The sequence below is a fragment of the Cyprinus carpio genome, chromosome B7, assembly GCF_018340385.1.
Source record: "Cyprinus carpio isolate SPL01 chromosome B7, ASM1834038v1, whole genome shotgun sequence".
Lineage (NCBI taxonomy): Eukaryota > Metazoa > Chordata > Actinopteri > Cypriniformes > Cyprinidae > Cyprinus > Cyprinus carpio.
The window spans coordinates 34957335-34973012 of record NC_056603.1 but is presented as its reverse complement, the minus strand read 5'-3'; the positions used below and the strand labels follow the sequence as shown (position 1 = coordinate 34973012).

At 38.2% G+C, this 15678-nt stretch overlaps 1 protein-coding gene across 1 annotated transcript in view; it reads right to left on the bottom strand.

The window, feature by feature from the left end:
• mrc1a (mannose receptor, C type 1a) overlaps positions 1 to 15678 on the bottom strand; it is a 225771-nt gene that overhangs the window by 168712 nt on the left and 41381 nt on the right. The window contains exon 2 of the mRNA XM_042728415.1: positions 12100 to 12501. Coding sequence (XP_042584349.1) covers positions 12100 to 12501 — 402 coding nt within the window. The remainder of the gene's footprint in view (positions 1 to 12099; positions 12502 to 15678) is intronic.

The window sequence follows — 15678 nt, the reverse complement described above, 5'->3', positions numbered from 1 at the left end:
AATTGTTACCTGCGACAGGTGTTGCATACTCTTTTGCATCTCTACTCATAAACTCTCACTCTCTCTAAAGGATTTGACTGAGTTAGAAGCACCAAAGCGGATTCTTCAATGTGAAGATGCCAGACATGTGATGGTAATTTAAATGTTAAGAAATTTGCTTGATGCATTAACATTGATTCAGTGTTGATTCAATGTTGGTCTGCTATCTGGGTATGTATTTAAATTATGCATGAATGTTCCCAAACACTATGATAGTGTGATCTCAGTGTGAGATATGTGATTGTTGTCATGTTTCTATAAAATATATGTTCTATAATATATGTTTGTATTAAAGTAAAAATGGATAATAAAAACACCTGTCATATGGAATTAAATAACAAGCACTTTGAGTGTCTTGTTTATCATATTTATTTCCATATAAAAGCAACAGAACTAAAATTATATCATATTTATCAGCAGGACAGCACAAGAGTGAGAATAACGCGATATCCACCTTTGATCTTGTAGGTATCTGTTCCATTTCGAGAGGTCAGAACTGTCTGCCTTGCCTGTGCCTATTTCACTCCTCCCCTCACTGTAGCCGCCTGCTCTCGCCTACATTTCAGGTGAGGTGCATCTCAAACAAGCCTATAATGTCGTGGTCCGAGTAACGTCCGACTTGCTCTGATGTCATGCTGATGTGTGCCAAAAAATGACTGGCTGACGACACAGCTTAATGTTCATTGGTTCCAGACAACCGTGATGTCTCCCTGTGACAACCAAAACTAGGTCACAGGTAGCAAAACACACAGACTGGTCCATAATCCTGACATAATGCCCCCTTCCGAAAGGTGCATCCTCGCACCGTAGTAACAACAGAGGGAGGCATTTGTGGGAACTTGGGAGGAGGCTCCGGTGGAGGAAGGACCCTCGGGAGGGGGCCGGCAGGCAGAGACCACGGAGGAGGGAGCCAGGGAGGAGACAAGGGGAACCTGGAGCAGGAGGAGTCCAGCTGGACCCAGGTCACAGCCAGAATAACGGCCCAAGGTGTAGCCGATGGTGGGAGGAGCCATGGAGGAGGAATGGCCGACTCCAGGGGGCCGACCAACTGCAGTGGAGCAGTTGGAGGAGGAGCCCAAGGAGGAGAGCCAACAAGCCGGGGAATGTCGAGATCTGGGGGGCCAGGGTGGAGCCGAGGGCTCTGGTGACCGAGGCCGAGATCCAGAGATCCGTGGCGGAGCCAGAGCGACTTAGGACCAAGGTGGAGCTGGCTGGAGGAAGGAGCCCAATGGAGCTGGTGGGATGGAGCGACTAGGTGCGGCCAGTGGAGAGGAGTCCAGAGGCGATGGCAGGTCGACGCCCGACTAAGGCGGAGCCGGTGGGACGAGGGAACCCGGTGGAGCTGATGGATCGATGGTAGAGGCGAGGGAGCTAGGAGCCGAGGTGGAGCCGCTGGGTCTATGGGCTGTGGCGGAGTCCGGGCCACGGAGGCTGGAGCCGGAGGTGAGGGAGACTCCGACCAAGGCGATGTTGGAGGATAGAAGTCCCACGGGGCTCGCACCACATAGATGGTGGGCTGAGGGTGAGCAGAGGGGCTGCAAGAAGACAGCGGTGGAGGAGGCAGAAGCGGGTGGGAGGGCGGGCATTTTCGAAAAGCGGGCACTGGAGGACACTTTCTAGGAGCAGGCACTGGAGGACACTTTCTAGGAGCAGGCACCAGAGGATCGGAAGTCTCCCCAGGGCTGGATGAGGAAACCAAGGACGAAGGAGGGCTGGACGGGACCAGCAGAGACGACGGAGAGAGGGCAGTTCAACCTCCAGTTCAGATTCCCAGTCTATAAGATCCTCCTCCTCATTTTGGCCCTTTTGGTGCTCCATACTTGGCTCACCCTCAGCCGCGATGAAGGAGGTGGAGCTCCTCTCCGCGCTCACACCGTCCGCGGCTCTCCCCCTTGTGGTGGGCACTATAGCCGGCTCTCGCACCTGGTCTGATGGGGTTGGGCTCCATATCCAGGGTGATCCTCCACTCAGTTGCTCGGCATTGTGCTAGCTCATTGATCGCGGCAGTAATGGTCTCTCCATCATCGGTGTGCTCGGACTGATGCTCCACACCATGGGGAGATGGTGGACTGGGCATTGGGGCTGGAGTGGATTCGGTGAACCTCCTCAGGGCCAGTGGTGAATGGCGATCTGTTTCTCGCCAGAATCCACTCCATGAAGGCAGCGAAATCCGCTCTAGGGCCATTTTGGGCGACGGCGCTCTATCGTCCGGGTAGGTGGTAAGATGGGCTATGGCCAGAAACAGTCTGATATGACCCTCAAGCGAATGCCCCCCTGCTCCAACAGGAGGAGGAGTAATTCCGGGTGGGTGTAGGGATCCGTACACAATAGAAAGAAAAACTTAGGGAAAAAGGAAAACAAAAAGGAGGGGAGACACGCAATAAACTGTTTATTGGTCAGGTCTTCTGTCACACTACACTGCCGAAAGGAACACGGAGCCATAGATAATCAAAAGAGTCTTTATTAAACCAACATGGAGAACGGGAGGAAGACACGTGTACGTAACTGGTAGACCCGACAAAACTTAACAGAAAGGACTAGTGTTTTTAAAGGCAGGATAATTGTGGAAGAACGAGACACACCTGGGATCAAATTAACACGATCAAAGGAAGACAAAACTGGGTCACAGGGAGCAAAACACACACAGACAGGTCCATAATCCTGACAGTCCTGTATTGATTTGATATGGGACACATCATTTTACATTTTAATTTGGGAAGATTCCGGATTGGCAGGGTAATGTTTCTTCACTCTATGATGCCTAGCGATTGTCCCTGTGATCCGGAAGGCCACAGCTTGATCCGACCAGGCTGCAATCCTGTCCAACAGAGATCAGCCCAAGAACAAGAACAATACACGATGCCATCCAACGAATCAGACAACTCGAAAAAAACAACGGCATCCACCAGGTTTTGAGTTCGTTTGAACTAACAAAAACAAAAATCTGATTGCAAATCACACACAAAAAACATGGGAATATTCAACTCCAATGCTGAATAACTTTAATAACACATATTCCAGCTTCACGCATGACAAAAAACTTACTATGCCACTATTAAAAACAGGCTTGTTAAAACAAACGGAGACTAAGAAACGTCATGTGGCTCTAATGCATGTCACCAGCCTAAATGTAACTTTTTATGGTGATAAAAAGTTTAAAAAATTGGCACTTTCTTCATCAGTTTGTCACTGCTCCTTTCCTTTTGCTCACTCTCCGTGCATTCGTCACACACACGTCAGAGAAAATAATGGTGGTGCCCGTGTCAAATTTCAAATTAAAATTTTTCTCATAGAAATTGTAGATCCCCTACATTTAGATTGAGAAATGATCCAACTGAATGACCCAACATGAAACATCTACAACTATTCAGTGTTGGTGGGGTTTTTTTTTATTTTTATTGTTATAAGTCAGAAGTTACGGAAGCCCTGAACCGCATGGTGGAGAAAAAAAAAAGGAAACTTATCTCGTTATTTCGACATATTAAGTCGTTATTTCGACATAATAACTCGTTATTTCGACTTATTAAGTCATTATTTCGACATAATAACTCGTTATTTCGACTTAAGTCGTTATTTCGACTTATTATGTCGTTATTTCGACATAATAACTCGTTATTTCGACTTATGTCGTTATTTCGACTTAAGTCGTTATTTCGACATAATAACTCGTTATTTCGACATAACTCGTTATTTCGACTTATTATGTTGTTATTTCGACTTATTAAGTCGTTATTTCGACATAATAACTCGTTATTTCGACATAATAACTCGTTATTTCTACTTATTATGTCGTTATTTCGACATAAGTCTCATTATGTTAAGGCTTGTGTTAAGTTCAGTATGAGCCACTAGAGGGCAGAATAAGACCGTGAATCAAAGAACGCATTGTAGTTATGTTGACCTTAAGCACTTTTACAAGTTGGTGCTCCAATTTCTCAGAGGTTTTGTGCTAATTACCAGTATTGCTCTTTCATCCACCTTTTTATCTGTTTGATTTGCTTTATTTGTTAACTTTAAACAATCATATTATCGCCTATTATTTTTTCTTCAATATTTTGCTTCATGTGCTTGACCTTTATTGTCCCGATCAGAAATTCTGTTTTAATCAACTTGGCTTGCACTGTGTTAGCCGACGACTACTACAGGTTCCACTACTGTGGCTATTATTATTATTATTTTATCTGTTATTGCTGTTGCTGTCCGTGATAAGAGCAGACGATTATGAAACCTACACTGAAAAAAAATGAACATGGCAGGTCTTTGAATTTACAAAAATGAAACATGTATGTACAGCTCAATTAATTATTTTTCGGTTGTGAACATGCTTTAATCAAGTAGATTTCAGGTCCGTGTATCTTTTGGTCATTTGATTTTCTACTTAGAAATAAAGAGGAATGAGAAACGTTTTGATTTTCGTTTTTTTTTTTCCGTTTTGTTTAAAGAAAAACGGAAACTAAATTTTTAGCTGGATTTTTCGTATTTTTTGATTTTGGGTAAAAAATAGATTATGCTTTAATATTTGTTTGAATGTGTGGGCGGCGGTGAAACGCCCATTTCATCCCTTCTGTAGCTACTGCACCGACAAGCGGCAACCGCGAGCTCAGTTCATTTTCAACAGGAGAGAAGCGGCAGACGAGCCGAGTTGATTAATCCCGCGGATTCTTTGCTTGCGGTGCTTGCTTGCGCCCGCATAATTCCTCGCATTTTTTTTTCTTTCTTTTTTTTTTCTTCCTGCGGAAAGAAATGGAGGCGCCCGCATAATCCCTCGTATTTTTCAGTGTTTTTTTTTTTTGTTTGTTTATTTATTTAATTGGTTGTTTTTTTTTTGTTATTTCTGTCGTCTAATGCAGTCTCCCTGAATGGAGCATCTATATATTAAAGGATTGTTTAATAGGTTCTTATATTAATCAATTTAATATAAACATGGGGACTAGTTGACTAGGAAAAATCTTTAAAAAAACAGTAGCAAAACCCGAAAATATTTCTAGCACAAACGAAGCACAAACAAACAAGGATTATTTGGGGTAAATTTGGAGCATGTGGGGGGCTGAGTGACCTCAGAATGATCACTAAATATTTTAATATCTAAAAGACCGACGCAGCACAAAAATAAATAAATAAATAAACAAATAAAATACAGCACAGACAAAGAAGATTATTTGGGGTAAATTTGGAGCGTGACCTCAGAATGATCACTAAAAATATCTAAAAAAAAAAACTAAGCATCACAAACGAAGATTTTGACGGCACAAATTAAACATAAACAAAGAAGATTATTTTGGGTGAATTTGGAGCATGTGGGGGGTTGAGTGACATCATCGTCTATAATTCATTATCTAATATTTTAAAAACCAAAGCAGCACAAATGAAACCAAATGCCGGCACAAACCAGCACAAACGAAGCACAAACCAAACGAGTCTATTTGGGGTGAATTTGGAGTATGTGGGGGTGGGGGGGGGGGGGTGTGGCTGAGTGACCTCAGAATGAGCTATAAATATTATTTTAATCTAAAAAACTGAAACAGCATAAACGAAAATATTACCGGCACAAACGAAGCACAAACGATTGAACCTGTTTTCGGTGAATTTGGAGTATACGGGGGGATGAGTGACGTCATCGCACCATAAGTCAGTGTCTAATATTTTAAAAACCAAAGGAGGACAAACGGAACTTTTACCGGCACAAACAAACGAGTCTACTTGGGGTGAATTTGGAGTAGGCTATGTGGGGGGGCTGAGTGACCTCAGACTGACCTATAAATATTATTTTAATCTAAAAAACCAAAGCGGCACAAACGAAAATTTTTACAGCACAAACGGAGCACAAACGATTGAGACTATTTTACTGACGTTTTGCGTTGGGTGGGGGGCCAACTTAACGGAGGTCAAATACCTCACAAACGAGCGGCACCCGGTTTGGAGGGACGTCACTGGCCCGTTTTGTATTTGTTATTTTTGAGGACGGGAAATAGATACAATACAAATTTGAACGGCACAAACGAGCACAAATCGAGCACAAACGAATGGCACCGGTTTGGAAGCATTTTAGATTGCATGGGGTGGAGAGTGACGTCACTGTTCGAAAAAAAAAAGTTATTTTTTTTATATATAAAAGAAGCTGTCATAGTTACAGGGTTTCTTTTAACGGCACAAACCAGCACAAATCGAGCACAAACGAATGGCACCGGTTTGGAGAGATTTGGACGCCATGGGGTGGAGATTGACGTCACTGCCCAGAATTGTTTTTTGTTATTTCTAAGAAGGAGAAATATATTTGACGTTCATTTCAACAGCACAAACCGGCACAAATCGAGCACAAACGAAATGACACCAGTTTTGTGCGATTTAGACGAACTGGGGTGGAGAGTGACGTCACGGCCTCCGAAAATATTTTGGTTATATCTACGGAAGGTAAATAGATACAGTGTTTGATTTAACGGCACAAATGGGCACAAATCGAGCACAAAACGAACTGCGCTGGTTTTGAGCGATTTGGGCAACATGAGGTGGAGAGTGACGTCACACGGTCAAAAAAGAATGTTTAATATCTCAAACACCAAACCAGCACAAACGTTCATTTTTGCGGCACAAATCAGCACAAACGTAGCACAAACGAATGGCATAGTTTTTGTGATTATTCCTTTTTATGGGGTGCCAACTTCACGGAGGTGTTTTTTACCTCGCTATATTAACCTCAAAATAATTCTTATAATTGAAATTTGGAGTCCGACTTTCGGACGCACAAACAGCATTACTTATTATACAGTTGCTATTATTCTATATTTTTTTGCACCGTGATGTTACTGACGTAACTAGGGATTTTAATTTCGTTATTTTTTTCCCCTAACCGACCGATTATTAACCATTAACCAACAATATTATCTTAAATTAGAATTTAATTAAATTAGAAAGGTGTCTGTGACCCATTAAAAATACTAACAGAAAAACATAAAGTTAGGCTATATATAGGCCTATACAAATATAACGAATAAATAGGCCTACACCAGAAATATGTTTTTTTACTAAATCATAAATTAAGAAAATGAAAGAAAAACTGTGCAAAGAGTAGTTGAGTTTCGGTTAATTTTTGTGCTGCGCGAAATGAAGTAGGCAGAAAGCGACTTACTATTTTTCTTTAGGCTTTTACAAAGTCACAGAGATTTGTTTTTATTGTGAATGTACACAAATAAAGGCAAACCTTTTACAATTCGGATTATATTTATGACTAAAAGGAGTCCTAAAAAAATCAAGTGATTGCAGCCGTGCAGCATGCACACACACAGTTGACAATGCAGCCTGTTTATCATAATAAAATACAGTCAGTCTTACATGAAGGAAACACACACACACACACACACAAACACACACAAACACACATACTACTCAGTTTAAATATTAAAATCGTGATGTTGGGCCTATGCAAAACATTTAGTTTTACGTGGATATTGGAACGCGAGTGAAGTACATTATAAATAATAATTTGACATTAAAATACATCGCATATACGGAAATATTTGATTTTGTGGTTTCAGTTTAGTTTTAGCCTAAATTAATTCGTTTTTGGCTTGTCATTAATATTGCTATAGCTTCTTATATTTTTAATTCTTGTTCTTTTCTAAATACTGTTAATTGAAAGGATTTGTTGTGGAGTGAGGGGAACTAAATAGCCTAGTTTACAGTGTTTATTAGCCTAATATTTGTTAATATTTTGTGTCTGCATTAGGTCTATTTCTGAATTAAATAATAATCTTTTTTTTTATACGCGTAGCGTATTTTAACACCATTCAGCAAACCTTTTTTAAACCGTTTAATTGATTATAATCGGTCAAAATTAGCTGATACAGTTTGCTGCATTTATGCGCACTCAGAAACCGGTGACTGTGAATGAATCAGCAGAGCTTTTACAAGCTTTTGTCATCGTTGAATTTTTCTCAGACATTTCCAAACGTCGAAATTTGGGGTTGCGCATCTATCTGTGCATGATGGTGTCCAATGCTTCCGGCGAGCGGAGCTTTTCAAAGTTGGGAATAGTCAAAGGAGAGCTGCGGTCTTCAGTTGGGCAGGAAAGGTTAACCTTATGAGAATTGAGCATGAGCCGCTGCGCAGCCTTGACTTCACTGAAACGATCGAAGAATTCGAGCTTTCAATAGGCTGTAAGCAGCTAGCGCGGTAGTAAGAGTTATATGCTTATAAGTTTATCTGGTTTAGATTTTTCTTTTTTCAGACAATTGCTTTTTAATGTTGATATTACATAGTTTGATGTTAATCTCGAGTTGTTACAATAATAACTCGTTATTATTATTCATGTTTAATAAAGGCTGGCTGGTTGCGTCACTTCTCTGTCGGGTCTGAGTGCGCGTGTATGTTGAGTGTCGAACGCACATGCACCAATGCCGAGAAAAAATAGGCCCTTTTTGGGCTGCAGCATCAGACCCAATTTGGTCTTAATCCGGCCCTGGTTATGAATACAGTAATTTCTGATAAAAGGCTGGCTGGTTGCGTCACTTCTCTGTCGGTCTGAGTGCGCGTGTATGTTGAGTGTCGAACGCACATGCACCAATGCCGAGAAAAAATAGGCCCTTTTTGGGCTGCAGCATCAGACCCAATTTGGTCTTTATCCGGCCCTGGTTATGAATACAGTAATTTCTGTTTTGTCAGTAACATGCAGCAGCCGTGAAAATATATTATTTTATTTATTTTTATTATTATTAGCTATTCTTTTATCTTGTAAGCACCGCTAGCAAAAAATCTGCAGGATTAACAACCCGATCTCACGGCAATTCGTACATATTTTAATTGGTGGTTTGATTCATACGAATTCGTACGACCACACTCGTTTTGCCAAATCGTCTGCTCTTATCACGGACAGCAACAACAATAACAGATAAAATAATAATAATAATAGCCACAGTAGTGGAACCTGTAGTAGTCGTCGGCTAACACAGTGCAAGCCAAGTTGATTAAAACAGAATTTCTGATCGGGACAATAAAGGTCAAGCACATGAAGCAAAATATTGAAGAAAAAAATAATAGGCGATAATATGATTGTTTAAAGTTAACAAATAAAACAAATCAAAAACAGATAAAAAGGTGGGATGAAAGAGCAATACTGGTAATTAGCACAAAAACTCTGAGAAATTGGAGCAATATTATTTATTCTTTGCTTAAGGTGAACATAACTACAATGCGTTCTTTGATTCTCGGTCTTATTCTGCCCTCTAGTGGCTCATACTGAACTTAACACAAGCCTTAACATAATGAGACTTATGTCGAAATAACGAGTTATTATGTCGAAATAACGACTTAAGTCATAAGTCGAAATAACGACTTAAGTCGAAATAACGAGTTATTATGTCGAAATAACGACATAATAAGTCGAAATAACGACTTATGTCGAAATAACGACTTAATAAGTCGAAATAACGACTTAAGTCGAAATAACGAGTTATGTCGAAATAACAACTTAAGTCGAAATAACGACTTCATAAGTCGAAATTACGAGTTATTATGTCGAAATAACGACTTAATAAGTCGAAATAACGAGTTATGTCGAAATAACGACTTATTATGTCGAAATAACGACTTAAGTCGAAATAACGAGTTATTATGTCGAAATAACGACATAATAAGTCGAAATAACGACTTATGTCGAAATAACGACTTAATAAGTCGAAATAACGACTTAAGTCGAAATAACGACTTAAGTCGAAATAACGACTTATGTCGAAATAACGACTTAATAAGTCGAAATAACGAGTTATTATGTCGAAATAACGACTTAATAAGTCGAAATAACGAGTTTATGAGGTCGAAATAATTTCTTATTATGTCGAAATAACGACTTAAGTCGAAATAACGAGTTTATGTCGAAATAACGACTTAATAAGTCGAAATAACGATTATATGTATTATGTCGACTTTAATAAGTCGAAATAAACGACTTAAGTCGAAATAACGAGTTATGTCAAAAATAACGAGTTAATAAGTCGAAAATAACGACCTTAATAAGTCGGAATAACGAGTTATGTCGAAATAACGACTTAATAAGTCGAAAAATAACGAGTTATTATGTCGAAATAACGACTTAAGTCGAAAAAACGAGTTATTATGTCGAAATAAACGACTAATAAGTCGAAATAACGCGTTATGTCGAAATAACGACTTAAGTCGAAATAACGAGTTATTTCGAAATAACGACTTAATAAGTCTAAATAACGAGGTTATTATGTCGAAATAACGACTTAATAAGTCGAAATAACGACTTAATAAGTCGAAATAACGAGTTATTATGTCGAAATAACGACTTAAGTCGAAATAACGAGTTATTATGTCGAAATAACGACTTAAGTCGAAATAACGAGTTATTATGTCGAAATAACGACTTAATAAGTCAAAATAACAAGTTATTATGTCGAAATAACGACTTAATATGTCGAAATAACGAGATAAGTTTCCTTTTTTTTTTTTCTCCACCATGCGGTTCAGGGCTTCCGTAAGTAACAAGGAGGCAGCTTCCCGCAATACAAAGTCAATGAAGAGTGTTGATTGCTGTCACTTTACAGGCAAACACCCAGAAGTGAGTTAGCACTTCCAGTTCCATTGTCCCAGAGTCAATGGGATTTTTCAATGGGAGTTTGTTTAAATCCCCTAAAATAAGGTCCGTGGTTCACACAAGATTAAGATACTTTCACGTTTTATTCTACGACATAAAACACACCAGTTACACACCTCTTATGATTTTTTTTTTAACTGTTATGCAATTAATAGTTTCCCACATTTTATATTGTTGTTCGACAATGTGTTTTTTTTTGTTTGTTTGTTTTTGTTTTTGCCCACAAATGCAACACAAGTCTTCGGGTGGTAGATATTCGTTTTATCTCTTTACTACTGATGCGGATCTGGGTTCGTGCCATAAGGTAAACTCATATTACAATTATTCCATGTAAACACCACATTTACCAGCTTAGTCACAGTGAAAGTTAAACTTTAAAGATGTGTAGTGCTTAAAGCCATGTTAAAATTAAATGTTTATGGCCACATGAAGATGTTAATGAAGATTTTCTAGAAGCAAGGATAAAATAGCATTTTGTGTGCCCTCCCTAACAAAATGATAGCTGAAATGTGGTAACTTATTCACTAAAATAAGTTTAAACTTACCATATCCAAAAACTCGCTCAGTCTGCTGTCATTTAATAGATTAAATGCACTAGTATATTATGTGGAGATATGTTTTTAATTAAACTATTCATATTAATCAAGGATTTATTGACTTTTAATGTACCTTGTTTTGAAATGTACAGAAATGCATGCTTTCATATGTCCTTTAGTTATGATTATTTCATTTATTCACTCTACTATATATTATTATGTCTCATTTCAGTTTTAGTTTTTCTCTAGTTTTTTATTTATTCCAGTTTATATGAAAAGGTTCATGTAGTGTGGTTTAAACTTCATATACAGAGTAAATCCATTTCACCGACCACATTAAATATAAGTATGTAAATGTTGCCAGAAGCATGGGCCAAAGCGAAGCGTGACATTGAAGGCAAGCAACTGTGGTGTTGTAGTTTGTTTATAGCCTAAGTTTAGCTTTTAAGTTCTGGCACTCTTATTTAGGCTTCAAAATTCATAAAAATTATATTATTTTGTGAAGATTATCTTAATGGACAAAACAGGCAAGTTTCAAGTTTTTTTTTTTTTTTTTTGCGATAATCCAAAAGCCCATGGAAAAATTTGCTTTTTGTCAAGGGAACCAGTGTGATGCTAACAGCCGATCGGCCTACAAAATGACGTCATAGTTCCCCCACTCTATTGGATCTAAAACAAGCTGTTTTCTGAGGATTATTACATGAATGTTTTTTTATTGATGATGATGACATTTTAAGTTATGAAACTTATTGGATGTGCACAATAGGTCCGCCTTAACTGATGCTTACATCATATGCGGAAATTCATAAAATAAATATCAAACATGAATTAAACATCTTCTAAATGTAATTATTATAAGGTCTAAAATAGCTTTTCAGATTTCCTATCTATTAGATGGACTTTTGTTCATACCTTGATATCCATGAGAACACAAATCTTCTTTGGTCCCATAAATCTGCCAGCGACTCCAAACACCTGTTCCCTTATACAGCATCATATTTGGCTCATTTCGATTTCCATAATTCAGGTGCAGTGGCTGTCCCTTTAAGCCAAGCAAGGTCTCGTTCTTACATTCCCAAGTTTGTAGAGGACTGAGTTCATTGCAGGGCAGAAGGAGAATTTTGACCCAATCTTTGATGTTCTGGGCCCCCAAGCAGAGTTTAAAAGAGAGGCTGATAATTCGTGAAGAAGAAATCCATCGAAAATGCTGAGCCTCAGAAGATACATCGCATGGTGCTGTCTGTACCACAGAAGCACTCACAGCATTCACACATTTGTTGTGGTCCTCGTTGTAGATAAGGAATGAGCTGGTGTCTGGATGTATAGAAAATTATATTAGATGCTGTAAAAGGCAACACATTCCATACATATTCCATAAACATACCCTTACCAATAATTGGTATGGTTTTATTTTTTTTTTTTAGTATACTTAAGTAAAGTTCAAGTATATTTAGACTTTTTTGTAAGTATAAGTCAAGTATACTTAAATGTCATTTTAAGTATATTTCTGAGGAGTACATAAAAAGTAAACTAAAAGCATACTTTCCTATTTTTAGTTTAAAAGAAGTATACTAATAGCACACTTGAATAAACTTCTTTTTCGTAAGGGTATTTGGTGCCACATAACTTTAAAAAAAACAACAACAACAAAAAAAAACAACAACATGACCACTTGACACTTAAATAAAATAAACACCAAATTAGGATGTGTAATTAAGAATTATATATACAGTTATATGAAAAAGTTTGGACACCCTATTGATTTCCAAATATTTTTTTTTCCAGGACATAAAAAATCTGGTCCTTGGCAGAACTTAAAATTCAGAAAATAAAACCTCAGATGAACAACAAGACATGACATATTGCACCATGTTGTTATTTACTTAACAAAAAATAAAGCCATAATGGAAAAGCCATGTGTGACAAAGTTAGGACACCCTTTCTGTTAACAGAGGAATTAAGATGGTAAGTATAAGTCAGGCACTGCTAATTAAATGCCTTTGATTATCTGATCATCAGCAAGACTGAGCACCTCTATAAAATCTGAAGTTTAGGCAATTTACTGGTCTGGAGCCTTCAGGTATGTTAACACAATGCCAAAGAGGGAAGACATCAGCAATGAATTTAGAGAAGCAATTACTGCTGCCATCAATCTGGAAAGAGTAAAGCCCAAAATACACTGCACAAGTTAGCAATCCTATAAGATCACTGCATGTCACTCTGTGTGATATGGATCTAATAAACTTGGCTGCGACATGTGTGTAGACTGTACGATGAGACCTATTGACTCGTATGATATGACGCACTTTACTATAGAAGAATAAACATCATCAGCATGTGCTAGTGGTAAACAAAAAAAGCATGATAAATCACACATTAGCAGTTGTATTTTTTATGTGTGCTGAAAAAAAGTGGAAGCGGCGAAAGAGGAAGGGATAAGAGATTGAGGTAAGGAGTTTTATGTTTTAGCGCCATGTCACGTTGATTTCATGTCACTTTTTTATTGGTTGGTCAGTAAACGTGGATCGTACCAGAAAAACACTATGTGATGATCATTCTGTATCGCGGGCTATCTTTGGTCGCAAGACCATGACAATAGCCGTCTTTGAACATCTCTCACTGTACGACATAACACTGATAAGAATCACAGAAATCACCACAATTGTTTCACGATGTCAGTCTTTTGTCTTGGACAGCTGAAAATTGTGCAGTATGTTTAGGGCTTAACACAGACATTTCCAAACAATTCGAAGTCCATCATTCTACAGTAAGTAAGTTTATTTACTTGTGGAAGACATTATAAACAGACACCAGTCCTCACAGGAGTGGAAGTTTCCACCCCACGATCAGATCAGTGCTCAGAGAATTGGCAGACAACCCAAGAATTTTAACGCAGACTCTACAGGCCTCAGTTAACACGTTAAATTAAAAACAAAAAAAACATAAAGTACATGACAGTACAGTTAGAAAAAATATGGGACAAATATGGCATGTTTGGAAGTGTTGCAAGAAAAAAGCCTCTTCTATCTTAAAGCCCTGTTGAAAAAAAAAAAAAAAACAGCATATGCCGGTTAGGTATGTTTTGAAGTATGGAAGCTGGTTTTAGCTGGTCCTTAGTTGGTCGTGAGCTGGTTATGAGTTTTATATCTGCATGACAGATATAAAACCACTTCCCTGATGGCACACCTACAGTGGTGGCAAAAATTATTAGAATACTAGCACTCTAGTACTTTCACCAGCTAAAAAAAAAAAAAAAACAACATGGTTTTAAGTCAGTTATTTCTCTTTTGCTGTAGTGTGTCAGTAGGAAATGTCAGTTTACATTTCCAAACATTCATTTTGTCATTAATTGTAATAATCCAGTGAGATTTTGCTTTACAACAGCGAGTGCTCCACACAGAGATCTGATCTCATCATCATCCAGTCTGTCTGGAATGACATTAAGAAACAGAACAAACTGAGACACACTTAATCAGGTAGAACTGCAGCAACGTCCCCAGGGTGCTGCAATTTAAAGCATTTTCACACAAGTGCCTAAAACGTTTAACATTACTGTAGCTTTGCAAGTAGGTTTCTCGAAGCATCTTGGAGATGTTGCCACAATTCTTCTGGATTTAGTCTGTTTCAATTTGTTCTTTTTCTCCACTTCATTCCAGACAGACTGGATGATAATGAGATCAGATCTCTGTGTGTTGCACTGGTGTTGTCAGACTTAAAACCATTTTTTAAATCAAGGTTCCTTTGCTTGAATGATATATATCGTGACGGAACTCACCAAACACCCCAAACAAATGGTGCGTTACAATTAAAGCACTTTGTTTGGGTTCGGATGGCAGCGTTCACACATGCTCAAATGAACCGCACTAACAGAGCAATCACACCAGGGTTCATTTTAATTGAACCAAACATGACAAGTGTGATTGCACCTTTGGTTGTGTTTTACCCTGTTCCTGATCTCCTGTCTTTTGTTCCTTTGTCCTAGTTTTCCTGAGTTGTCCTGATTAGTTCATTTGGTTCACCTGTGTCTTGTTAATTAAATGATTAGTCCCTCTCTTGCTTTGTATAAGTTCTCCCCATTTCTGTTCTGTACTCTCCGGTTAATGTTTGAGGATACTTGTTGTGTTAAATTGATTAAAAAGTCTTCTTGTGGATTACTCTTCATCATGCACTTACACTGCACCAGCACATTACAACAGGTATCTAAATATGACATTTATTATAATGGGTTTATGTGAAGATTGATATTATGATATTAATTAGTTATGATATTATGATATTAATTTTTTAATCGATTGGCAGCACTAATATATATATATATATATATATATATATATATATATATATATATATATATGTATATGTGTATGTATGTGTGTGTGTGTGTGTGTGTGTGTATATATATGTGTATATAGTGTATATGTGTGTGTTTTTGTGTATAGGATCATTAGCAACCCGAGGTATATTCAGAACACAGTTTAAGATATTTTAGAT